The sequence below is a fragment of the Canis lupus genome, chromosome 27 (assembly GCF_048164855.1).
Source record: "Canis lupus baileyi chromosome 27, mCanLup2.hap1, whole genome shotgun sequence".
Lineage (NCBI taxonomy): Eukaryota > Metazoa > Chordata > Mammalia > Carnivora > Canidae > Canis > Canis lupus.
The window spans coordinates 15,917,949-15,942,527 of record NC_132864.1 but is presented as its reverse complement, the minus strand read 5'-3'; the positions used below and the strand labels follow the sequence as shown (position 1 = coordinate 15,942,527).

Genomic DNA, 24,579 nt, shown 5'->3' with positions numbered 1-24,579 from the left:
TTACAGAAGAAAGGTTGTGGCTTCGCAGCTCATTCCTCATGTGTTTTGAGAAGCTTTCTTTCCATTTCTCCACCAAAGCATGAGTACCTTCAGACTTTGAGGTTCTGAGAACATGTTGCGTGGGTACACACATTTCTCACTTTCAACGTACTAACTGGAGATTTCTTTTTTTTAAATATATATATACAACATTGAATATATATATATATATATATATATATATATATATATATATATATATGTAGAAGTTCGGTTTGCCAACATAGAGTATAACACCCAGTGCTCATCCCATCAAATCAAGTGCCCTCCTCAGTGCCCATCACCCAGTCATTTCAGTCAAGGACAAGGATGATGGATGCTCCCTTGTTCTGTAGAAAACAATCCCCTGATGGCCTGTTTCAGACTGACTGCCCTATAGGTTCTTTCCGTGAGTATTCTCAAAGAGAACCCATGTGTCCTTCAAAAAAGTAGAGAAAGGTATGCTGGAGCAATTTCAAGAGCCTCGCTGGAGCTGGGAAGGTTGAACCAAGTGAGCATAGGGAAGAGTAAGGTCATTTGATAGAATCAAAAGCCCAGAGAGACAAGTGGCCATGGCATATAGCGAGAACACAGGTCCTCCCTGTCAGACATACGAATAGGAGAAATGAGGACATGCTTGTTTTCAAAAGTCATAGGAGAGGGATCCCTGGTTGGCGCAGCGGTTTGGCGCCTACCTTTGGCCCAGGGCGCGATCCTGGAGACCCGGGATCGAATCCCACGTCAGGCTCCCGGTGCATGGAGCTGCTTCTCCCTCTGCCTGTGTCTCTGCCTCTCTCTCTCTCTGTGACTATCATAAATAAATAAAAAAAAAATTAAAAAAAAAAAAAAGTCATAGGAGATAATGGCTGGAAGTGGACAGGAGGACCCAGTTGTCAGAGCCCTTTAATGCCTCACCAGGTTTACTACCCTAGATAACGAGAGAGCAGTGGACGTTCCTGAATCCAGGCTGTGGTGACACAGTCGGTGTCTGGAGAACCTCAGGAAGGTCACTAGAGAGCCCGGTTAGGTAGTTTCCAGCAGTAAAACAGGCATTTGTTTGCAAACACTTGGTCATAATTCCGCCTCCGATGTTTCCTTTGTAAGTATTTGGAAAATTGTTTTCTAACTGTGGGAAGACTCACCCATGGCTTTCTGCTTCACAAACTAATCCAATGCCTTCTTGGTCCTCATACATGTCCTTACACATGACCTCCTCATGTAAGACTGCCATAATTATATTAAATAACGAAAGTGGTATTGGACCTTTTTCTCCCCCCATTCTTCCCTGGTCCAAGAAGTTTTAAAGCCTTATGTCCAGAAGCAGGGGGAATAGTAATTTTAAAGAGTCAGCACTTTGCAAACATTCTTGAAGGAAGTCTGCTCTTGGTTTTGAGAAAACATTTCAGTGAGCATATTTGCCCAAAGGAAACACTAAAATTCTGAAGTTTGTAAATACCATTAAGTTTTCATTTTAATTTTTAACATGGTGTCAAGAAATTTTGCAGATAAAAAAAAGTTTTGGTGATGAGTGCAAAACTTTATTTAGTGCAGAACTGCACCCCTATGAGGTTGATATGTCACCTGTGTTTAACATAAATCTTTTACTTTCCTTCAACTGAGCCCCAGAAGGGAGGTTGGTGTTTGGCTCCAAGTTTTGAGGACATTCCCAAAGTACTCCTGCATGGACAAGGAAAGATGTCACGTTGGGGACGTCCAAAGAAAGAGAGGACCTGTCCAAGTCTCCGAGGGAGGGGCAAGACGTCTGGACTCCAAGAACTTTAATATTGGCCGCACCCAAATACATTATTTTCCACACTGTAGTTTCCCTTTGTTCCCTCTAAACCTGGATAAAAATCTAGAGCCTGGACTTGGCTGTGCTTTGGGAAACTAAGGGAAGGGCCTCGGTCTCCACCAGCCTTAGGGAGCAGAGAGAGGACAATAGCCACTCAGGGAAGGGGGGGCAAAGGACGGCAAGGAGTCACTGTCAGAATCTCTTAGGTGCAGCTGGCTGGGTCATTAGTGACTACCCACACAGGTTATTGGAACATGGAAGCAAGAACGCCTCAGAATACCCCAAACATAATGGGGTGGGGGGCGGAGGATCAGGCAAGAGTGTGCTTTGTAGAAGCAGTCACACAAAATGCAGAACGCTGAACCTGGAACCCAAGGTACCCTACCTCCCTTCTTGTGCCCACACTAAAATTGGTCTCCTCCCTGCCATAGCATATGCTAAAGAACTTCAGCCTTCAATCCCTGAGATTTAGGGTTTCCACATATTTTAAGATTTACCTGACACGGGTGGCTGGGTGGCTCAGTCGGTTGAGCATCTGCCTTTGGCTCAAGTCATGATCTCAGGGTCCTGGGATTGGGCCCCGCATCAGGTTTCCTGCTCAACAGGGAGCCTGCTTTTACCTCTCCCTCTGCCACTCCCCCTGCTTGTGCTCTCTCTCCTTCCTCTCTCTCTCAAATAAATCAATAAAATCTTTAAAAAATAGATTCATCTGACAGTTTATAAATACGTCCAATTTTCTATCTCTTTTTCAGAGGAACTTCATTCAAATAGCCTGTCCTGACCTTTGTTTCCTGCCTTCAACCTCTTCTTGCAGTCATAGGACAGCAACTAAAAAACAAAGTTCATTCAACTTACAACTTGCATATTTGCTAAATTTTTCTAAAGTTTGATGTAAATATTGTGAAGTTTTTTGGTTTGGGTTTTTTTTTTTTTAAGATTCCATTTACTAAAAAAAAAAAAATATTACATTCACTAATGGGGGGGGGGGTAAGTGCGGGTAGCGTAGGGGTGGAGGCAGAGGAAGACAGAGAAGCAGAGGGGATCCCTGGGTGGCGCAGCGGTTTAGCGCCTGCCTTTGGCCCAGGGCGCGATCCTGGAGACCCGGGATCGAATCCCACGTCGGGCTCCCGGTGCATGGAGCCTGCTTCTCCCTCTGCCTGTGTCTTTGCCTCTCTCTCTCTCTCTCTCTGTGACTATCATAAATAAATTTAAAAAATTAAAAAAAAAAAAGAAGCAGACTCCTCGCTGAGCAGGGAGTTCAACCAGGGGCTGGGATCCCAGGACCCAAGATCATGACCTGAGCCGAGGGCAGATGCTTAACTGACTGAGCCACCCAAGTATTCATGTTGTGGAGTTTTAAATAGGTTTTACTGATAGTTTCCCAATTATCTATCTGACTTTTGGTCTTTAAAGAACACCATTAAATTAGCTAAGCATAATTACCCCCTATCTAAATCATGATTCCCTTATGCTTGAGAAGCTAGTAAAAATATGTGATGCTCTTTAACTCTTACCATAGTCACCATCACATGTGCAGTTAGGAAAGTAACCCCTCCTGCTCTCCACTGAAGTGCTTCTCAGCAGAAATCCTCCACATCTTTTTCAAAAAGTCCCAAATCACATGTGTAAGTTTACAAGTGGAGACCTTCACTTACTCAGTTTCACCCTTGTCGTCACAACTCTCGGCTGACTACCAACTAATGGTGTCTTTTCACCATGCATCCTGATCTTCTGGCACAAAACACGCTGAGATTTGGTTAGCAGCGAATCCCATGACCTGGAATCTTACATAACGAAGTCCTGAGTTTGGATTTTGCCCTGAAGTTTAGTTTTGTTCCAGCAAAAGTAATTAACATAAGCTTCTTGAAGGCAGAAATCACGTCTTAACGGAATTTTTTTTTCTGTTCTCTTCTGCGCATGTGTGTCAGGCATTAGAAGAGGGACTCAGCAAGTGTATCATCAGGGACTGATGCTCAGGAACTTCCCTGAGACTCAGAACACTCAACCTGAAGCAACACTGCACCCGAGCAAGGTTTTGGCAAGTGGCATTCATAGAAGTTACCCTCCTATTTTAAAGTCCTTCACTTGGTCAACATTTACTGAGCACCTACAGTGAGCTGGGACCTCAGAGCTGAATAAGATAAAACCTGACACTCCATGACGTCAGGATGTAATAGGGGGAAAGGCACTTTCATTGGTAACAAGTACACAGTCTGGTGGGTTCACGATAGTGATCAAGCACCCGTCTGGTATGGCTTTAGTTTCCTCAGAGTCACTGAGGAAGAAGCCATGTTGTGGGCACATAAAGGACATATCGATTGTCTTTAAAGTCACTTGTCACTTTTTTTTTTTTTTTTTTTGAAGGAAGGGCTCATGAAGCAGTGGGGAATGTAGATTCAGTTGTACATTGGGCAAGACACCTGTTGCTAACTCTAGAGCAGAACTCTTTGGGGTCTGTTTCCTCTTTTAGAAGATGGAGGTCTCAGAGGACAGATGGGAGGATAAAATTAAGACAACAAATGTGAAGTGTTTAGCACAGTGTCTTGGATAGAATGGGATTCTTATTGTTATATATGCTTTATGATCTCTCTACATAGATTTACCAATTTTATGTGTTACCTATAATTTGAGAGTTTCCCATGGTTTACCAGTGAGTAAATATCACCTTTAATATAGAAATTAAGAAATCAAGAGAATAAACAAAAGTCAAACATGAATTCAACACTGTGTATATGTCCCCTGGCCTCTGTTGCCCAGACTACCCCATACAGCTGGATCCCTGATTCAGCTGCAGCCTGTTCCAGTGAGCCTCAATATAGAAAAATCCCCAATTACTAAGCTGCATCAGAACTGAAGTGATGCTTCATCCAAACATTGTCTTTTATTTATTTCAACTTACCTCTATTTCATGAATAGAAACTGTCATGGCAAATTAGAGTACTCAAAAGATAATGTTCCTAAAATAATGCATTTATGTGACTTGGTTGAATAATCTCAGGATAGTAATAATATAGGTACAATAATTGTGTCAAACAATGTAGATGGAAGATGGTATGCCCTGAAAAATAATTTTAGCTCAGAAATTGACCCAAGTGACGCAAGATATTTATAGCAATGATTCATGAGAAGAGCTTAAATAAAATGGTTTCAGGAAATGGGAAAAGCTACACAATATTTTTATGATTTCATGTATCAATGTATAACCAAATTGCTAATATAAATATTGAAAGCTAGATTCCCTCCTCCCAGATTACTATGTTTCTCTAAACTATATAGTCCAGTTAGAGCCACTGGAGCCATCAATTCTCACTTCACCTTTGCCTCTATGAGCCTCTCATTCCCATTCAGTGCGTGACGTATTTTATGTATTTAGCTTCTTCCTCCACTATTCTTCTGCCTTTGATTTTTCCTGTCCTTCACCTGCTACCTCTATGGTACAGGCTCTCCTGGGACTTCAGGCAGTGGGGCCTTGGGGGGTGGAGGGATGTCCGGGGGTGGAGAGGTGTCGGGGGGTAGAGGGGAGTCCGGGGGTGGAGGGGCGTCTGGGGGTGGGGTGTCCAGGGTTGCAGAGGCCTCTGGGGGTGAGGCTTCCTTTGGTTTGGGGGTCTCCTGTGGTTTGGGTGCATCCTGTGGTTGGGGGGCCTCCTGGGGTGGGGGCACCTCCTGTGGAAACAGCTCCTCCTGCGGTGGGGAGGGCTCCTCTGGTGGTTGGGCTTCCTGTGGCTCCTTCTCTGGACCCATCTCTGAAACATTTGCAACGTTCTTTCCTAAGTCCTGTGTTAGGAACTCTGTTGCCTCAGTAGTCGTTGTGGTCTCTGAGGTCACCTCTGAGGATCCCCCTGGAGTCTCTATTGACTCAATTCCAGCCCTAAGGCTAATGAAAAATATTAAAATCAACAATAATAGTAAAAGAAATGCGGGGAGTATGAAAATTACCTTGCCAAGAATCTTCATTTCACTTGTACGTTTAGTAGGAATGGCAATTCCTCCTGCACTTAGATTTTCATTATTAGGTGATTTGCTGGGGGGACCACTGTCCACACTACCACCATTTCCTGGAGCTTTGCAGTCAGGTGGGGCATAGCCAGCCTCACAATGGCAGTGCTTTAAATTGTTGCAAACTCCTCTCCCATTACACATTTCTTTTGGTTCACAGTCGTACTTGAGTACGACATGATCAGTGCAAGAGTAATTCATGCAGACTTTGTGTGGGGCACAGAGAGTGCCAGTGTGCACATCTCCATCGTCAGGGATATCACTGATGTTATAGGCATCCATGCTCCAGCAGAAGTCTTTTTCATAAGGGACCTGGATCAGTGTATGATAGGGTTTGATTACTGGTATCCGTCTAATATTTGTACAAACAAGTTTCCCACAAAATATATTCTCATCAAAGCACTTAACATATTTTGACCTAGGTGAGGCCCCAAAGCCACAGTTCCCAAACCGGTTACCTTTGCTGTTCATAGAAATATAACAGTCTTCTGGAGCAGACACTGCAGGGGAACCATATATATCCATGCACTGAATATCAGGGTTCTTACACCGGCCTCTAAAGCAATAGTGAATTATATCACACACTGTACCATCTTGCTTATAGAGGTCTGTGGGGCATTTACCAGAAGAACCATCACAATACTCTGGGAGGTCACACTCTCCCAAAGCAGAACGACACATGAATCCTTTATGTCTGAACTGGCAATTAAAACAGCATAGTCCATCATTACACTGTGCCTGCTCCTTCAACCGACATGTTTGGTCACAGCAAAGGTTATTACCACAGTCAGGTCCACAGTCACATTCCTCGTTGTAGTCCAACACACCATTTCCACATGTGGCTTGCCTACGCAGGCGACCTTTGGGCCGAGGCTTGTTAAATAGGCAGGCCCCTTTATGCTCCCGGAGGAACTTGTAGAAGTAGTCAGAGCTGCAGTTGCTGAAGCCACTTTCCTTAGTGATATTTTCATGCATGAGGCAAAAGTGTTTATCTTTACAAATGCAGGCTGAGTGGTCGTGCTGAATACCCAAGTTGTGCCCGAGCTCATGGACCATGAGCGCTGCAAACAGGAGGACATCTTCATGATGGAAGGATTCAACGGCTGTTGCAAAGCCTCCCGAACAGGCACCATTGAGAAATGCCTGCCCCGCATCCCCTTCAGGATGATGTCCAACGATCATGTGGGCAACATCGTGCTCCACACGATGGAACAGCTTCTCCTGTCTCCAGCTATTGAAATTCCTGAGTGTAACTCGCAAGTCCGCTGGGACTTCTATGAGGTCCCCCTCGGTCCAGATCTCCATTCCAGCCAACACCACCTCTGTGTTTATTCCCCTAGTGAAGATGTTGGCCAGAGCGGTGATGTCCATTACTCTCTGGACTGTCTCATTGACGTTACTGCCCCACATTTGGAACCGCTGGTGGTTGACCACGACAAACATCTCCACGTACTTGGTGTGTGACCAAAAGGAGGACGGTGCCTGTAGACTGCGAGGCTCCCTGCTCCCTTGTTGCCGGCTGGTGGACACCACTTGGCTGCCTTTGGAAGTGACATTACAGGAGACTCGAGCTTGGTGTGCCATGGTGTACAGCACATGTTCAAACCGTTTTGAAGTGTCCATGGGCTCAATGCCATAGGGTTTTCCCTCCCTAATCAGGATGCCCCTGAGGCCCGAACAGGTGTTGAGAGAAACAAAAGAACCTGGGACTCCTTCTATGTAGCCTTCATAGTGACAGTCATGCGAGATGAAAGGCATTTCTTGCCCCAGGACACCATTGTGGTAGCTGAAGACTGGAAAATTACTCACAAAATAGTCTCTCTTCACCTTCAGGTGAATCACCTGTTTCTGGCCCTGCATTAATAGTACATAGGATGCCTTTTCCCCTGGGTCTTCCCTTCCCTTGGCTGTCAGACTCTTGGGGATGACTGTTTCATAAGAAGAGTAATATACAGATCCAGGGTCACAGTACAAGCTTGGCAAGAAAATCAGTACCAACAGCAACAAAATCCCCAACCTGACAGAGGACAATTGTGGCACTGGTCCCAGCCTGAAGTCCCTCTTTTGCTGAGCCCAAGTCTGAAACTTTATCTTACCCTCTTTCAAGGCCCCTTGGTTTTTCCATAGTGAAGGCAGTATAGAGGCAGAGTGTCTCAAAGAAACTGCCATAGATATGGCCATTGTGAATCAGTTGATGCTGCGTGGCCTAGGTCTCAAGGCAACAGTTCTTGACATGCTGAGACTCAGGCACTAGCCCCGGATATTGGCTGGCTCCCTAAGGGGTGACTGCTGCGCAGCTTGAGTAATACAGGCTTCGGGGCTCTATTTCTATTCGCTCTTGGCCTTTGGTAGTTCCCTTACAATATGACTTCCTTCCAACAGCAGAAGCTCTAATGTTCCTTGGGTAAGTTCCCTTTATCTTCACCGTTATGCCACATAGGTGGACTGTAATGATTCAGACAGTACTATAACCCAGGCAAATTATCCTTATTCTCAGCCCAGGCCACACTACACCTGATATCCGTTAATCTGCTCATTCTTTGAAACCCAACATTCTGGCAGGAGGTAGGGGGAGGGGACAGGGATTCTTTGGGGATCTCTAAGCAGGACAAAGTTCTCTGTATCCACTGCTTCCTTTCCTCATATCCGTAGTATTCAGGACATTGTTTGCAGCTCAACCCTCCTTTTTCAGCCTTTGTTCATAACAGATGTTTAAACACTTTGCATGGTGTCTGAATATAAACATAATTCTTCCCTACTTGAAGTTTTACTAATTAACATATTAAGTGATAAATGAAATGAGCTTAGTTTTACCATGGAAGTATACAAGTGATCATGACCAACATTCAATTCCTCCCAACTGCCCCAACATAAAAACAAACTGATTAACTAGCTATCTTTTTACCATTCCATCAAGAAAATAAAAAATGGACTGTGTAAGAATTTTTGTAGATTTCTTCACTCTTATAACTAAAATTGAAATGTAATGTCTGTGTAAGTCCTTGGGTTTGGGTTTGTGTCAATTTCCTGACATATTTACCAGTACTTTCAAAAGGGAAAAAAAGCACTATCCACATTCCTTGCAGTTGTTCTCCTGTACATTCTATGATGAATTAAAATAAAACTGTACATCTTTTATCCTTCATGAAAATATTTTATCAAGTCAAATATTTACAATACAAAACCTTTTTTAAAAAGGGTTGTAACTGCAAGTAACACTCAAAAATGGGGATATATCCTATCTAATTCAAAAAGTAATGGTACGGGGTTACCTGGGTAGCTCAGTCCATTGGGCATCCTGACTCCTGGTTTTGGCTCAAGTCATGATCTCAGAGTTGTAAGACCAAGCCCTCTGTGAGGCTCCATGCTCAGTGAGGAGTCTGCTTGAGATTCTCTTTCTCTCCTGCCCCTCCCTGCACTTGTGCTTGCTCTCTCAAATAAATAAATCTTAAAACAAAACAAAAAAAGGGAATGGTACAGTACCATAAGATTTTAGATATGAGCAAGAGAGCAGATCAACTCAGTAATATTAATTCCTAATACAGATTTAAAAACTTAATCTTTAGCATCTGGCAAAAAATTTGTACTGTCATATCACAAGTCCATTTTTAAAATGTATAGCAACTTGACAGGATGAGCACTGGGTGTTATATGTTGGCAAATCGAACTCCAATAAAAAATAATATAAAAAAGTGTATAGCAAAAAAGGTAAAATGATTTTTAGCTGAATTTCTTCTCATATTTTATATGAGAGAAGGCCTCTTACAATTAAATAATTTGGAAATTATCACAGATTTAAGATATTTCCCTTATTTTAACCAAACAGGCAGGGCAAATTAGGTTGTCATTTTGTAGGATAAAATAATCAGAAATGAAAGAACACTTCTATTTTTTAAATAAATAAAAATATAATTATAACTAAGTATATCCAATTTTCCAATTCTCAAATTGAAACACATTGCTTGATTCACACACAAGATGTGATTTAGAACATCTGAGTTCTTTAACCAATAATTCCTTCTATTTGTTCTTTCTCACATGAATATAAGCTTTTTATTTTTTAAAAAAGATTTATTTATTTATTCATGAGAGACACACAGAGAGAGACAGAGAGAGAGGCAGAGACATAGGCAGAAGGAAAAGCAGGCTCCCTTCAGGGAACCCGACGAGGGACTCAATACCAGATACTGGGATCACGCGCTGAGCCGAAAGCAGACTCAACCGCTAAGCCACCCAGGCATCCTTATAAGCTCTTTTTAAAAAGCTATCTTTTTAATTTTTTTAAAAATTAAAATTTCTTAAGTAAGCTCTATGCCGATCATAGGGCTCAAACTCATAACCTGAGATCAAGTCACAAGCTCTACCAACTGAGCTAGCTAGGTGCCCCTAAAAAATTACATATCTATTTTTAGCTTTGAAAAGCTGAAAACTGGGGCATCTGCATAGCTTAGTTGGTTAAGCATCTGACTCTTGATTTCTGCTCAGGTCATGATCTCGGGATCATGGGATCCATCCAGCCCCTTGGACTCCATGCTCAGCACAGAGTCTGGTGTCCCTCTTCCTCTGCTCCTCCCTGTTTGTACACTCTCTCAAATAAATAAATAAAATCTTTAAAAAAAAAAAACAACTACTGAATTCTCTTTACAGGGTATCTATTTTTTTTTCCATTAATGATTTTTATTCCAGAAGCTTACTCAGGTTTCATAGATTTTAGTTAGCCAATATTTTATTTATTTATTTATTTATTTAATAAATTTATTTTTATTGGTGTTCAATTTGCCAGCATATAGAGTAACACCCAGTGCTCATCTCAAGTGCTCACTTCAGTGCCTGTCACCCAGTCACCCCCACCCCCCGCTCACCTCCCCTTCCACCACCCCTAGTTCGTTTCCCAGAGTTAGGAGTCTTTCATATTCTGTCTCCCTTTCTGATATTTCCCACTTATTTTTTCTCCTTTTCCCTTTATTCCCTTTCACTATTTTTTATATTCTCCAAATGAATGAGACCATATAATGTTTGTCCTTCTCCGACTGACTTATTTCACTCAGCATAATATACAGGGTATCTATTTATAAGTAATTCATCACCTAAGATTAGGAAGCCTTACCTCAAAAAATATTTATTATTCAATGTAGTAAGTTAATTCTTACAAGATACTTTGTATTTTTATCCCACACATCCAGTCACATACATATGGGGCATACTAACCAAATGTCATCCTGAAGACATGCCGAATAAAGTGGAGGAGTTACAAAGTGAGCTCTGTGAGATCAATTTTGATTGAAGAGAATGTGACAGGATGAAAGTGAAGAACTGTGTCAACAGATCATCTTCCTCTGCTCTGTAAATTGGAAATTTGCCTGCTAGCCCTTCTATTTACCAACGCAGGTACCCACCAAAAACTGCTACAATAAATAAGTAAATAAAAATGGTTTATGGAAGCCCATGTGCACAACAGAAAACTTTTAAAAAGCATCCAGGCTTGTTTTCCATTCAAACAGCTAATCTCTGGGCCAAAACCACCCTTCCTGAAAATGAAGGGTACTGATCAAAATAAATGTAGCCCAGGATGTCAATGTAAAATGCAAGCCAAAACATTTGACAGTACAAGGGAAGCTCTGAGAGAAAAAAACTAGACCACCTTAGATGCTAACCCAAAAGTCCAGTTTACATGATATGTAACTTTCTCAGAAAAATCATCCAATAAATAGAGCCAGGAGAACAGAGAAAAAGAAAAAAAAAAAAAAGAAGAAGAAGAAGAAGAAGCAACAGAGCTTGGTGGGGCTGCAGGGAAGGGGAGAGGACTGAGCGGGACCTCAGATGAATGGAATGAAGCTCTGGTTCTGCATGAAAAGAACAAACTCAAAATCCCATTAGGTTTAAGAAACACACCAATACCTTTTAAAAGATATGACAAAAAAGAAATGCTACCACTTTGCCCAAAATAATTAGGAACAAGAGAAATGAGGGCTCATCTCCCTGTCTCTTCCATTATGGGAATTTGTATCCTGTGGATTTCAGCAGGCAGTCTGCAGTATGGATCCACAGAAGTTTTTTGGCACCAGAGGTAATCTACCAATAGTGCAGAAAGCAAATACACAGGGCAAGTGAAACCAGATTCCACAGTACTTGGTTCAACTGTTTACTAACAGACAGGTCAGTATAGTCAGTCCTTTGTCTACCACTGGCAAATGGTTTTTGTACATTTTATTACAAATAAAACAATCTTGTTTGACAATACCATCTGTCATCTTACAAACATATGAGAAAACAGTCCTAGAGTAATAGTGTATCTCTAAGAACTGAGCTTTTCTTAAAAACAAATGAACTATACTATGAGTAAGTCCTGTATCTAAATCTATACAGTGTCTTTAAGTAATGTGGAAATGAAATTATGATTTATTAATTTACATAAAAATTACTTTATACATTAAAGAATAATTTTTCAAATTGTTAAAAAAAACAAAGTCTGAAGCTGTCATTATTGGGATTCATGGGACATGGTTTGTTCTTCTATCACCTGCTTCACAATTTCTGCCAGTTTTAGTCTATCGACTTTATCTGTGAATCCACGACCTGAAATGCAAAAAAGAAAAAGTCAGTCTCCAAATGTTTGGAAGGGAGATTCTTGACAAGAACCCAATAACGGAATCATGTGATGTATGACAGGGGATCTGCAGGATTGAATTTGCAGCACACAGTTTATCTGAACTCTGAAACTCAACAAGTGAAAGAGCCAGACATCTAGATACACCTGTGCAGCTAATGTAGGACTAACCCCCGTCGTCCCATAATACTCCGCTCACTCTCTAGCCTCACTTCACCTCAAAACAACCCCAGCCAGCCCCCAGATATCCTCCATGTTCTACAAATAATCACTCTCTGCATCCACGGAGAAAGAAAGAAGGTTCCTACCGTTCCAGCTGAAGCTTTGCAGAGTATCTCTTAGGAGTTTGCATTCCCGGTTATACTTCCAAGCCTCCTGCATTACTTCATTCAGCTTTTCATCTTCATTCTCTCCTATTGATAAAGATGAAGAAGTTGTGTCTTCCTGTGGCATCATGGGATTTTAAGGGTCAGAGATGGAAGGACATGTCTAACTTGTTGAGAAGTGATGAGTAAAAGTGCAAACTTTAGCATTGTTGTTACTACTAGTGCCTACACTACACGTAGGCCACTTCTGGGCTTTGCACTCTTCTACTCAGATAGCCTCACACAAATCCTCGGATGTACCTAGGGTCTTAGCACTAGAGTCTGGGAAGTAAACAGAGTCAGACTCTGCTGCTGATTAAAAACAGATGTTAACCTAACAGACCAGGAGAGGACAGAACAAGGCTGAGTGGACCACCTTCTTTATCCTACTAAGCTCATTTCTTTGGAAGCTATCTAAGTACACTATGTGAATTCTCTAAAAACCCAAGGAATGTAGACAGCCTTCTGGCTTCCTACTTGAAGCATCTCATTCGTCTGCTGAGAAGAGCCCATTACACTCCACCAAGTGGAGAGAGACCACACTAAAACAAAGTTCTCACTCAAAAGGAGACGTGTACAAGTCACACTCTGGCCATGATACAACTTGGGAGGTGCTCTCTTTATATTCACAAATTAATGATAGCCTTGTACTCTAAAGGCTCTGGAAATGCTTCCTGTTCTTCACACGCTGATCCTGTCCACATTTTCCATTCTTCATCTTCTATCCTGTGCCTTCGTTAACAAATTAAGAAAACATAAAACTGCATGCTGCACCAGACACAGGCAATTAAACCTTAACTAGCAGTTTTAGAGAAAACCAAAGGAGGGGCACAATTTAACCACCTTTCTGAGCTCCCGCTGCCCTCTCTTATTTTAGTGGGCACAGAGTAATTTATATAATGTACTTATTTTCTTATAACACAAAAATGAAAAAGAAAGCCTCAAATTAAACTGCTCCTTCTGTCATGTGCACACGTGCACGCGCACACACACACACACCCCACCCACACATACGGAACATTCATAAATGGCGTGACCTTTACCAGCCTGGGGGAGAATACACTGAGCAATCACATCTCGAAGCTTTTCCAAGGCAACATTTGAATCCTCAGCTCCATTCTCACGGTCATGGATATAAACACAGTCCTTTGGCTTGGTGCTTTAAAAGTTTGGGAGAGAGGAACAACAAGGTGAAACCTCAAAAACCAATTCTCCACAGTTAACTCTAAACATAAGGCAGCACATTTTTCAGATAAATAATTAACTATTGAGTGTCTCTAACTTCTCATGCTATTTAAAGGGGTTTACCCTTTCTACCCTCTTAAGTAGCAAAAGGGCAAACCACTGGCTGTTCTTTCAGAACCCTGCGCTTAACCATGCGGACCATGAAGGAGAATCCACAGAATAAGCTCAGTTACCCGAGTAATTTCCTTTTTCTCAGAATAGGATTGTTCACAGAGTGCAGGGGTTTGAGGCTGACTTTCAGATCCTGGATTCTCATGTTGGCCAACTGTTCTGCGTGAGCCTGCTGGATTCCCGCAACCACCGCCTGAATGGAAACACTATGATCAGTTTTCACCTCATTTCAGGGCACCAAAATAGCAAATCTAAGAGACTGTGAAGGAGAAGCTCCAAGAACTAAAAAGACAATTGCACTTTTACACTGGCAATATACAAATTTTGAATAGCCAGAGCAATCTTTTCGAAGGCTCAGCAAGCCCAGGGAATACCAGGCAAACCAAGGGCCATACAACAGCTAGCACCTTCTTCCCTGCACAGGGATAGAAATGCAAGTAAGAAATACTAAGACTCACGTTCACCGTCATTGGCAAGAGCAAGTCTAAAGAGAGGCGTTTATGTACATCAGGGAAAAGGCTGGCAAGCTGCTGCCTGAGAAGCCTTCCACAGTGGCATTTATTCACTGCCCCCCCCCACCTTCCCCCCTACCCCTTGGTGGACAGCCCGGGTGGCTCAGAACCCCAACCACTTCATATGGTAAATAAGTAGGTCCTCAGGAACTCATCTACAAGTCAGCCAAAATCCTAAAGGATTTCTTAGATCAGCACATGGGGGTTACAGAATGGCTTTCCTTAAGACCTTGGAATTGCAGAAATAAGATTGCTTTCTGGAGTTACTGTAGAATTAGTGTATAATGAAGCCAAATATGAATATGCAGGATCTTAATGAGAAAGAGTGGGCCCTAGGCCTATAAGGTGTAACTGCAAGGTGACAGTATATTCCCATTTTTAAAGAAATGATGGGGTCATGATGTGGGTTGGCTAACTTTGAAGTGTAGAAAAATGGCCACATATACAGATGTTGAATAGTGTCCATTCTAAGCCCTGCCTAGCAGATGAAGCCTGAGCTCATAACCTTGAGCTATTCTCCTCTTTTTGGTTGGGCCATCACTGATAAGGGTGATGTGAAGATCCAGTATAGTCAGGGCCAGCTATTATAGTTCCTTTAAACGAATTCAGACTCTACCTAAATCTACTTGCATGCTTAACAGGGAACTACTTTTTAAAATTGTCAAATTTTATTGTTGAAATTAAAACAAAAAAATTATATAGAATTATATAAATAATGTAATATGCATCTCTAAATACCTTCCGTGTGGCGGGCAGCCCCAGTGGCTCAGCGGTTTAGCGCTGCCTTCAGCCCAGGGTGTGATCCTGGAGACTTGGGATCGAGTCCCACATCAGGCTCCCTGCATGGAGCCTGCTTCACCCTCTGCCTGTGTCTCTGCTTCTCTCTCTCCTCTCTGTGTATTCTCATGAATAAATAAATAAAATCTTTAAAATAAATAAATAAATAAATACCTTCCGTGTGGCCAATCTCTTCCCAAAAATTAACAACTGCCTCTCAGTTATGTCCTACCAAGACTTAACCCCCTCTGTGTACTTTTAAAACCTGGCACTACCACATGTATTTTACTGACTTCCCATTAATGTACCCACAGACGCACTTCAGTCTATAGTTGATTGCTCCTGTTGTTCACTATACTTGGGCACTGGGACGCCTGGGTGGCTCAGCAGTTAAGCGTCTGCCTTTGGCTCAGGTCGTGATCCTGGAGTCCTGGGATCGAGTCCCACATCGGGCTTCCGGCATGGAGCCTGCTTCTCCCTCTGCTTGTGTCTCTGCCTCTCTCTGTGTGTCTCTCATGAATAAATAAAAAATCTTAAAAAAAAAAAAAAACTATACTTGGGCACTTGTCTATTTAAATTCCTTAAGGCAGCTCATGCCTAAACATGTGAAGAGGTTAAAAACTGCCATGCAGTAATTAATAAATATGAGGGGTTTTGCCTTCTCTTTGGGAACCTTTCCCTAATTACAGCCCTTCAAAGATATTCTCTTTTTCTGAATTCCTAGTGCGTTCATAGAAAATGTAGCATGCGAAGCTAAGATGTCTGCAATGTTCCTTCCTTGTTTCACATAAATTGGTCTTTCCAATTGTCTTATTTAAGCCGCTGGGGAAGGAGGTTGTCTCTTAGTACTCTGTGCCCCCCAACCTCATAGCACAAATATGGAGAATTTGAGTTTTCACTTAGTGTATATTTACCAGGCCTTGATCTGGTCTTTTACTCCAAGAAGCTTTAATTTCAGACCCTGATTTTCAGGAAAGTAGGGATATGTCTCTGGGAAAGACTGAGTTCTCTGCATTACTCTGCCTTTAACCCCTCCCTGAGCCTTGTCAGCACTCCTTCTCAACAGTCTTTTTGGTAAACAAAATAAGCATCACTCAAAACCTTATCCATCATTAGTTGAGCAGAGGGTAACACATTATCCAAGGCCTCAGTCGAGTTGAGCCACGGGTGGTCCAATACTCCTTCGATGGTGAGTCTTTCCTCTGGTTTGACCTTCAAGAGCCTGTGGAAAAAAAAAAGGCCAACAGGGCTGCTGTTCATAGTTGCTTCCAAAGGACCAGGAAGTTCTGGGTCTGGTTTTAACCAGCTCCAACTTCTGATTTTCCACCAACTCCTATAAGCTAAGGTTTTCCATCTGCAGGTAGGGGTGGAGATGTAGTCCCTAATCCCTAGTGGTGAGGGCACTGTGTCCTTTAGTAGTCCTTTCTACACTAGGCAGAGTGAAATAAAAATGGTAGAAAAAGGCTTAATCCAGTGATATTTCAGACTGAGTTCTAGGCTCGGTAAGCCTACATACAACTTCTTGTTCTTGGCACTTGAATCTCCACATGCATTTTTTTTTTTTTAGGACAGTGGGCTCCAATTTCCAAAAGGGATTCAAAGTGCTCTTTTGGCTGACAGTGACTACAAAATTAGTTGAGGGGTCATGTGGTTATGAAAATCCAGGTTGCTACTTGTGATAAAGCTATTAGATGTCACCATATGACAGGACATGAACCTTTTATTCCAGAAACATTCAAAAGCCAAAAATCTAGAGTCTCTGATAAGGGAGATGGCATTTCCTTCTAAGCCAAATGTATTGCTCTATACCATCTGCTTTTTGATCCTACTTCTTCACATCTTGTCCACTCATACTCATGTTTTGATGTAATTCTTGGCTCATCTCAGCATGTTCCCTGGGCTTTTTAGTCCCTCCTTCCAACTATGTATCCTCCCACTGTAAACGTCAGAGTCAGGACAACATGCACACTTGCTCTTTCAGATACTCTGCAACCTTCTGGATCATTCTGAACAAACAGCTTCAAATTCTAAAGAAAGAATTATTTAGAAAAGAATCCCAAAGCTGAAAGAAGATAATGTCACTCTAAGGACAGGAAATACATTCTATAGAATTGACAAAGAACCACTTAGAGGATATTGATGTTTTGGTTAAATAGCTGAGAATATGATATGGAAACAGCATGAGAAGACAAATGAAGCTTTAAACATTGCCTCCACACTCCTAAAAACTTTTACTTGTATATTTTAGAAACTAGTCTGTCTTTATATATATAGATCTTTGGGGATCCCTGGGTGGCTCAGCGGTTTAGCGCCTGCCTTCAGCCCAGGATGTGATCCTGGAGTCCCAGGACTGAGTCCAGCATCGGGCTCCCTGCATGGAGCTTGCTTCTCCCTCTGCCTGTGTCTCTGCCTCTCTTTGTGTGTCTCTCATGAATGAGTAAATAAAATCTTAAAATATGTGTGTGTGTGTGTGTGTGTGTGTGTATCTCCTTAACCAACAGAACAAGCTCACTATTGAAAAGGAGGAATCTCTATAGAGAAATGGCTGTACTGTCAGGAGAAAGCTCCCAGGCACTGCCTCTTTAATGCTCCTCATCACATTACAGATGAAGAAACAAACCAAAAGAGGAAAAATTACTTGGTGAACACCAAGCAGTAGGAATACCAGAAGAGTGCCCCAAATCCCAGGCAGCTAAGCCTCCCACACAGGTGGGCAGGAAAAACAAATATACGTCAAATTTAGGTCTGACTTCTTGCTTAGTGCTTCAGGTACCAAAGGTCTCTGTCAACTCTGCCTCATCTACTCACTAGCACAAAATCTTCTAAATCAATCTTAGCAGTGGGGAGGCTAGAGCAGCCACCTACCCCCACAGCAGCAAAGGAATGAAAAGCCAAAACGTCATTATCATCTTAGCCCGAGTTCAGTTCCTGATGCCATGTCTATTCCACATGACTGGCTAATATGCAGGAAGGGCACAGCAAGGGGCTTCCATTTCAGGTCCTAAATTAATGCTCTGAGGGACCCAAGTTCACAACCCTGGGGACAAATTCTAAGAATACAACAGGAGAGAGCAAAGCTCCATTTTAGGTAGGTGTGGACATGAAGAGCTCTCATCTCAGGCTCCAGGTATAGATTTCTACAATGTTCCAATAGGAAGGAACATGCCTGGAACACCAGTAACTTTTCCCTTGTGCTTCACCACCTTAAAGCCTCCTTGGCCTCCCCACTCCCCAGCCTGGGGACTCACTTCCTCACAACATCTTTGGCCATCTCTGAGATCTGGCTCCACTCTTCTTCTGGGAACTCAAAACTGCCTGTCATGATCTTTCTCCGCATATCCTTTGGAATAGTCCGGCTGTGGTGTTTGGAGTAAAAAGGAGGGTATCCGCACAACATCACGTAGATAATCACCCCTAGGGACCACAAGTCACAGCTCTGAAAGGAAAATGAGAATTGTCACTTATGGCAGAGGCACAGCCCCAAAATAAAGCCCGCAGGACCAGCCCAGAAATAGCCCCTGACATACCCAGGCTGATATCTCCAAAAATCACCTCACAGAGACTGGAAAAGTTTCAGGAAGTCTTAAGGGAACTAACCTTTCTCTCCATCATATGTTTTCTATGCCACCAACACTATATATATATATATATATACACACCAGCACACAAGGCCAGTCTAATGTGAAATAAACAGTCACTTTTATTCTCACTGCTCAGGCCCAAGCTAGTAGTTGACCTGGGTACAGGTGTAAGATACTTCACCTCCAGCCAGAGAAATAACAGAGATAAGTCAACTGGTTGGGAAACATGTACGCTGTCAACCTGAGCAAGGTTGAGGCTGCAAGCACAAAGCAGCTAAGACACAGGCAGGCTGACCCCATAAAACAGCACAAGTCATTTTATAAAGGCCCAAAGCAGTTTGACACAGATCAGGAAGAGGCACTAGAGGGAAGAATAGGAGGTCTAAAAGCACTCCTCTGGCCACAGATGACTCACTGTACCCATCTGCAGGACCATACACCATTCCTGGAGAAGATACTCTGAAAGAAAGGAAACTGCCACCAACTATTTTGTCTGTGGGTACTAAGGTGCCTTCATGGGCTACAGTCACAGCATGATTATTAGTAACAGACTCGTAGACTCGTAATTTAGTTAAATGCAGCTCCACCTGCCTCGATACTGGGTCTTCAGAGGTTTCAATTCAAACCTATCTTGAGTCACCGGACAAAAGCAGTGTCTGTCTGCTTGAGAAAGGAAGCCAAAGGAGCCTGTTATTGCAGCCACATGCTATTTTCATACCACACAGTGTCCTGATGAGAGAAGCCTAGAAAATGGGATGTCTCAGCTACTCCCACCTATGTTTTGGCATCATACTAATCAGTATTTGTAGATGACATGACCTATGCTACAGACCACAATTTAAAATTATAAAGGTGAGGCGCCTGAGTGGCTCAGTCAGTTAAGCATCTGCCTTCAGCTCAGGTCATAATCTGGAGATCCTGGGACAGAGCCCTGAGTTGGGATCCCTGCTCAGGGGGGAGTCTGCTTCTCCTTCTCCCTCTGCTCCTCACCATGCTCATACTCTCTATCAAATAAATGAAACGTTAAAAAAAAAATTACAGAAGTAAAAGGAATCTTAAAAATAGTTCAAATCCCTCACTTTCCAGACGAGAAAACTGATACTACTTTTTGTTTTTATGAAGATTGATGTATTTAACTTCTAAAAACTTAATTACATCCTGTTATGTATTTTTGTTAAAAATTATTTGCAAATGTAGCAGTGTTCATTTAGCTGCCAATATAAAGAGGATTATCTCTAATATATATATACATATATATATACACACACATATATATATACTCAAAAATAAAGGAGCTGTTTATTTCAACATGCTACTCATCTGCAATGTGTAATTTTTATGAATGCCATGCTAATGCATGAGCACCACTAGGTTCACAAAATGGAATAGGAAAAGAAGACAAAAAATACTTGTGGAAAATAATATATCACACAAGAATCCATTGCATTCATGCTGAGAAAATTTTAGTGAGTAAATTAATGTCATTTAAGTGCTTCTACCACTCCTTTCCTGTGTACATTAAGAAGCAGGAAGCAGTTTCTGACTCTGATGCCGTAATCAGCATAGTCCTCAAACCTTCACTACATAAGAGAGCTGACCATGGTTTTGAGTTTGTAGGGTAATAATGGCAATGAAAGTAGATGTTTAGGGTTCTGGTCACACTGTGCCAGTGACAGTGCAAAGAACAGGGTCCTGAGTGGCAGAGGAGCCTGTGTTTATGTGTGTGCATGTGTGCACATGCTTAGAAATATGTGGGACCCAAGAAGAGCTGGCCTATTGCCTTTTTACCACCCTCGGGTCCCTCTGTCATCTATATTCAGCCCTGAGTCCCCAAGCAGCATCATTATTTTTCTGATCTACTCAGCGACTCCAGGGCCTGCTTTAAGAGGTCCTAATCCTCTTTGTTTTAGAATAGAGATATTTGATGTGTAGGCCACAGACTGAGAACTGTAAGACCAGGAACACCTGCTGTATGTTGCAGACACTATTCTAAGTTGGGTATTTTATGGGAAGAAAGACTGATACCATAAATGGCCATGGAATGTTCTGAGAAATGGCCTCTACCTGAAAAAAGCAAGACAACCACATCTTTTAAATGTGGTCAGTGGACTATAAACTATCCAAATAAATAACCCTACAAGTGACCATTGCTCTTGGTTCCTGCTGCAAAACCTCAATTGTTATGAACCTTATTTCATATTTCATCAGACAAAAAAACCTGAATTCCAAGTACTCTTCTGCATGTGTGGCTGCTGCCAGCCTTTTGGGTAGGAATATTAAAAGATAAGAATGGAATTAGTCACATTCCCAAAGGACCACAAACACCTCACAGGAGAATAGGGGCTACACCTGAAGGCTGAAGGTAAGTGTCTCTTCCCCTACCTTGTTATAAGTGTAGGGTGTTGGCGAGGTAGGTATGATGCCAGATTTCTCCTTCTGATGCCTTCTCTGTGCCTCCAATACCTGTCAGAGTCAGACCAAAGGGGACAATTTACTGAAAACAACACCAATAACCTAAAACTTGAGAAAGAATGCTGAAAAAGAATGCTGAAAGAGGGTAGACACTAGCAGTTAACAATGAAAAAAAAAAAAAAACCCTCCAGAAAACACAAACTTTCAAAAACCTTTTTTCCCTCTTACAACCAGCATATCAGTGTTTGCCCAGGTCAAGGACAAGAGGATCAAGTCCTTGGAAGAGATTTAGCTCTTCTTCCTGCCCATCAAGGCATCTGAGATCATGGACTTTTTCTTGGAGACACAGATATCCCTTACATGTGTATAAAAGCAGAACAGTGCTGGCCAGTGGATCAGGTTCAAGGTACCTGCTGCCATCAAGGACTATAACAGTCATGTTGGTCTGGGTGTTAAGTGCTCAGGATGCAACCACTGCCATCCATGAGACCATCATCCTGGCCAAGCTCTCAACTGTCCTGTGCAGTGAGATCCCTAGGGGAACAATGCTGGCATACCCCACAGATTCCTTGCAAGGTGACAGGATGCTGTGACTCTGCACTAGTTTGCTTCCTCCTCACACCCAGACCCACACTACTGTCTTAGCCCTGTGCCCATGAAGCTGTTGATGGCAGTTGTTGACAGCTGCCACACCTCAGCTAGGAGCTTCATTGTCACCTGGGCCAACTTTGCCAGAGCGACCTTCAGTGCCATCTCCAAGACTTACAGCAGCTTCACTCTGACACTCTGGAAAGAGACTGTTCACCAAGTCTCCGTGTCAGGAATTTACTGATCACCTTGTAAAGACCTACATCAGAGTCTCCATGTGGAGGACCCAGGCTCCAACTATGACCACCACATAGTGTTTTTATACAAGAATAAGGTGAATTAATTAAACCTGAAAAAAGAGGGACGCCTGGGTGGCTCAGTGGATGAGCGTCTGCCTTCGGCTCAGGACATGATCCTGGGGTCCTGGGATCGAATCCACATCAGGCTCCCTGCAGGGAGCCTGCTTCTCCCTCTGCCTATGTCTCTGCCTTTCTCTCTCTGTTTCTCATGAATAAATATTTTTAAAAAAAAACCTGAAAAAAGAAAATGCCATTTATAACAGCATAAAACATAGTAAGAATAAATCTAATAAAGATGAGAAAGATCTATACACTGAAAACCACACAAGTATTGCTGAGAAAAACTAAAGGCAAAAATAAATGGAGCAATACAGCTTGTTCGTGGGCTAAAATGCTCAGTGTTGTTCAGATATCTGTGTTCCCATATTGAACCATACCTCTAAAACAACCCCAGTCAAAATCCCAGCAGGGTTTTTTGTAGAAATTAACAGCTGATTCTAAAGTTTATATGGAGGGGCACCTGGGTGGCTCAGTCAGTTAAGCATCTGCCTTTGGCTCAGGTCATGACCCCAGGGTCCTGGGATCGAGCCCCACATTGGGCTCCCTGCTCAGTGGAGAACCTGCTTCTCGATCTCCCTCTACCCCTTATCCCAGTTTGTGCTCACTCTCTCTCTCTCACTCTGCTCTCTCTCAAAAAAAAAATAAATAAATACAATCCTTAAAAAAATAAAATAAAGGTCATATGGAAATGCAAAGAAATTAGAAACAACTATGAATAAGAACTAAGTTGGAGAGCTAACACTACCTTATCTCAAGAGTTATAATAAAGCCACAGTAATCAAACCAGTACGGTATGGATATAAAGACAGACACGAAGATCACTGGAACAGAACAGAAAATCCAAATTAAACCCACACATATACATTCGATTGATCTTTGACAAAGATTCAAGAGCAATGCAGAGAAAGAGAATCTAAGCAGTGTACATAGGGCTCACAGGAGTTCAGCAGCGTGGATGAAATTTATGGAGAATACCAGCTGTAGGGAAGGTACCCAAAAATCTGCATAAGGAACCCTTTGATCTTTGACTAAATATAGTAAGTTGCACATAATAGAATAAGATTCCATGAGGCCAACAAAGCAACCAGCTATTAGAACCACCACCAGGGATCTCTAAGCTGAGAGTAATTCCAATGTTACAAAAGTCTAGGAGATATGTGAGGTCCAACTAGCCAAAGTAAAGAGACCTTATTGATCATTGGGGCATCAATAGGAGACCAGAAATTTTCCTCTAGATAGCAGGGCTGAGGTAGCCCTAGGATCAAGCCTAATCTAGACTTGCCCTGGCAGAACTGAGCAGCAAATTTCAAGACAACGAAGTCAATCTGCATGTAACTTACCACTCACCAAAACAATCTTTAATACTTTAAAATGACAACAAAACCCCAACATTTACCAAGATAATATTACAGCATCCAGCATCCAATCAAAATTTAAGATATTCAAAGAAGCAGGAAAATGTAATCCATAACCAGGAAATATGATCTATAACCAGGAAGGAAAGAAATCAGTCAATAAGCAGACTCAGAAATGGCAGAGCTGTTACAATCAGCATACAAGGATTTAAATATGTTATTAAATATGTTGAGGTACTTAAAGGGAAACATGAACAAAATGAGAAGGGAAACATGATATAAATGTGAAATGATGAAATTCACAAATTAGTGCAGAAGAAAACCTAGCAATAGAACTTGGCCAAAGTGAAGCAGATAGAAAAAAAGATGGGAAAAAAAAAATCATGGGAGTGCCTGGCTGGCTCAGTTGGTAGAACATGAGACTCTTGATCTCAGGGTCTTGAGTTTGAGCCCCACATTAGATGCACATTACTTAAAAATAAAATCTTAAAAAAAAAAAAAAGATCAGAACTTCAGTACTCTGTATGATCTAACACACATGTAATTGGAGTCTTAGAAAAAAGGCAGAGAGGACAAGCAGAAAAATGTTTAAAGAAATGTCTGAAAAATTTTCTGAATTGATAAACACCATAAACTAACAGATCCAAGGAACTCAACAAACCCCTAGCAGGAAAAACAAATACCTACACCCTAGTCAAACTGCTAGGACTTGTTTCTGTTTAGAATGTAGAAAGCTGGAGTGTTACTCCCACTGTAACAGCAAGGAAAAGCTAAACTACAAAATCTCACTTTTCCTGAACCCTACAGATCAGAGGTCTCGAGGCAATTGAAGTACCCTGCAATCTAAAGAAAGACCCTTCC

General features: G+C 42.0%; 2 protein-coding genes across 2 annotated transcripts in view; both read right to left on the bottom strand.

The window, feature by feature from the left end:
* Nucleotides 1–4,970: 4,970 nt before the first annotated feature.
* Nucleotides 4,971–8,370, bottom strand: LOC140619314 (disintegrin and metalloproteinase domain-containing protein 1-like). Its single transcript, XM_072802552.1, has one exon. The coding sequence runs from the start codon at nt 7,985–7,987 to the stop codon at nt 5,240–5,242; it is 2,748 nt and encodes a 915-aa protein (XP_072658653.1). The 5' UTR covers nt 7,988–8,370; the 3' UTR covers nt 4,971–5,239.
* A 3,565-nt stretch (nt 8,371–11,935) lies between these two features.
* Nucleotides 11,936–24,579, bottom strand: part of MAPKAPK5 (MAPK activated protein kinase 5) — a 39,070-nt gene continuing 26,426 nt past the window's right edge. The window contains exons 8-14 of the mRNA XM_072802555.1: nt 21,387–21,467; nt 18,672–18,859; nt 16,525–16,645; nt 14,197–14,327; nt 13,822–13,937; nt 12,722–12,826; nt 11,936–12,382 (exon numbers count right to left, since the gene is read on the bottom strand). Of these exons, the coding sequence (XP_072658656.1) occupies nt 12,288–12,382; nt 12,722–12,826; nt 13,822–13,937; nt 14,197–14,327; nt 16,525–16,645; nt 18,672–18,859; nt 21,387–21,467 (837 nt within the window). The 3' untranslated portion in view covers nt 11,936–12,287. The remainder of the gene's footprint in view (nt 12,383–12,721; nt 12,827–13,821; nt 13,938–14,196; nt 14,328–16,524; nt 16,646–18,671; nt 18,860–21,386; nt 21,468–24,579) is intronic.

Bases quoted from the DNA above. Each gene is read 5' to 3' on its own strand.
- LOC140619314 (XM_072802552.1), bottom strand. From the start codon at position 7,987: ATGGCCATATCTATGGCAGTTTCTTTGAGACACTCTGCCTCTATACTG.